Consider the following 1,797-nt stretch of genomic DNA (forward strand, 5'->3'; position numbering starts at 1 on the left):
AGCTGAAGAGCTGAGGAACAGCCTCCAGGCCCAGAGTTCAGAGCCCATGACTGACTAAACAAAACAAAACAAAAAACTAGAAGCTATCTCCTAATTCTTCAGACCTCCCCTGTGCACAAATCCTATGGTGCATTCTGAGGGTCCTCTTTGGAGGCTTCAGCTTGTGGTTTGAGAGGCAATTCAGGCATTGATTCAGGTGGGGGGCCACTTTCTTCTTTGAGATTTCCCTGATAGAGCCTGCGAAGGCGGGACAGTTCTCTCTCTGGTGGCTGCTTCCAGCTGTACCATGGATACCAAGGCTCTCCTGAAACCAGGGTGGGAGCTGGTGGCGTGGCACTCACAGCTCCATGAGAGGTACTGAAGTCAAGGTCCCGGGGTTCAACCTGGGGAATGTGGTATCTGAGGAGACCTAGAGATTCAAAAGGAGAAATGAGCTAAGCACTGGTGGCTCACACTTTGTAATCCTGTCCTAAGGATCATGGTTTGAAGCCAGCTAAGTAGACAAATACGTGAGACTCTTCTGCAATTAACTAGCTAAAAACCAGAGGTAAGAGCTAGGGAGGTGACTCAGTGGTAGAGTGCTTGCCAGCATGCATGAAGCCCTGGGTTTGATTCCTTAGTACCACATAAACAGAAAAAGCTGGATGTGGTGCTGTGGCTCAAGTGGTAGAGTCTTAGCCTTGAGCAAAAGAAGCTCAGTGACAGCGCCCAGGCCCTGTGGTCAAGGCCCAGGACTGGCAAAAAAAAAGAAAGAAAAAAAAAAAAACACCAGAGGTGAAAAAAAAAAAAAAGCTAGGGGAATACTGGTTCTAAGTACTGCTCTTGTACAGACCAAAAAAAAAAAAAAACTAAATTAAAAAGAGAGAGAAATGAGCTGGGTGCTGGTGGCTCACGCCTGTAATCCTAGCTACTCAGCAAGCTGAGATTTGAGGATCGCAGTTCAAAGCCAGCTCAGGCAAGAAAGTTCATTAGATACTTATCTCCAATTAACCACTAGAAAACCAGAAGTAAAGCTGTAGCTCACAGCATTAGTCTTTAGCAAAAGGGCTCAGGGTTCAAGCCCTGAGGTTCAGGTGTGATGACCATCAACAACAACAAAAGAGAGAGAAATGAAGAATGAGGAGGAAATGGTAACCTCTGTGTTCATCACCTTTATATTAACATTAACATATTAATAAAACACAAAAAAGAGGGCTAGCGGACTAAGAAGGTGGCTCAGCGGTAGAGTGCTCACCTAGCACACATGAAGCCCTGGGTTCAATTCCTCAGCAACACATACACAGAAGAAGCCAAAGTGGCGCTGTGGCCCAAGTGGTAGAGCACTAGCCTTGAGCAAAAAGGAGGTCAGGGACAGTGCCCAGTCCCTAGCTACTCAGAAGGCTGAGATCTGAGGATCACTGTTCAGAGCCAGTTCAGGCAGTAAAGTCCATATGAGGCTTATCTCCAAATTAACCACCAGAAAAGTGGAAGTGGCACTGTGGCTCAAGTGGTAGAGTGCTAGCCTTGAGCTGAAGAGTTCAGGGACAGGGCTGCAGGCCCACAACCAACAACAAAAAAAGCTGGAAGTAGAGCTGTGGCTCAGTGGTAGAATACTAGCTATCCTTGAGCAAAAAAGCTCAGGGACAGTGCCCAGGCCCTGAGTTCAAGCCCAAGGATGAGGAGGAAAAAAAAAAACCAAAAAAGATTCAAGAGAAGAAACAGGGGGGCTGGGAAAGTGGCTCAGTGGTAGAGCGCTTGCCTTGCATGCATGAGGCCCTGGGTTCGATTCCTCAGCACCACATAAGCAAAAAGAAAAAA

General features: G+C 47.0%; 1 protein-coding gene across 1 annotated transcript in view; it reads right to left on the bottom strand.

Moving 5' to 3' along the window:
- Window positions 1-1,797, bottom strand: part of Mrps18b (mitochondrial ribosomal protein S18B) — a 7,843-nt gene continuing 6,046 nt past the window's right edge. The window contains exon 6 of the mRNA XM_013031111.1: window positions 1-409. Coding sequence (XP_012886565.1) covers window positions 123-409 — 287 coding nt within the window. The 3' untranslated portion in view covers window positions 1-122. The remainder of the gene's footprint in view (window positions 410-1,797) is intronic.

This window comes from Dipodomys ordii, unplaced genomic scaffold (genome assembly GCF_000151885.1).
Source record: "Dipodomys ordii isolate 6190 unplaced genomic scaffold, Dord_2.0 Scaffold138, whole genome shotgun sequence".
In the NCBI taxonomy this organism is placed as follows: domain Eukaryota; kingdom Metazoa; phylum Chordata; class Mammalia; order Rodentia; family Heteromyidae; genus Dipodomys; species Dipodomys ordii.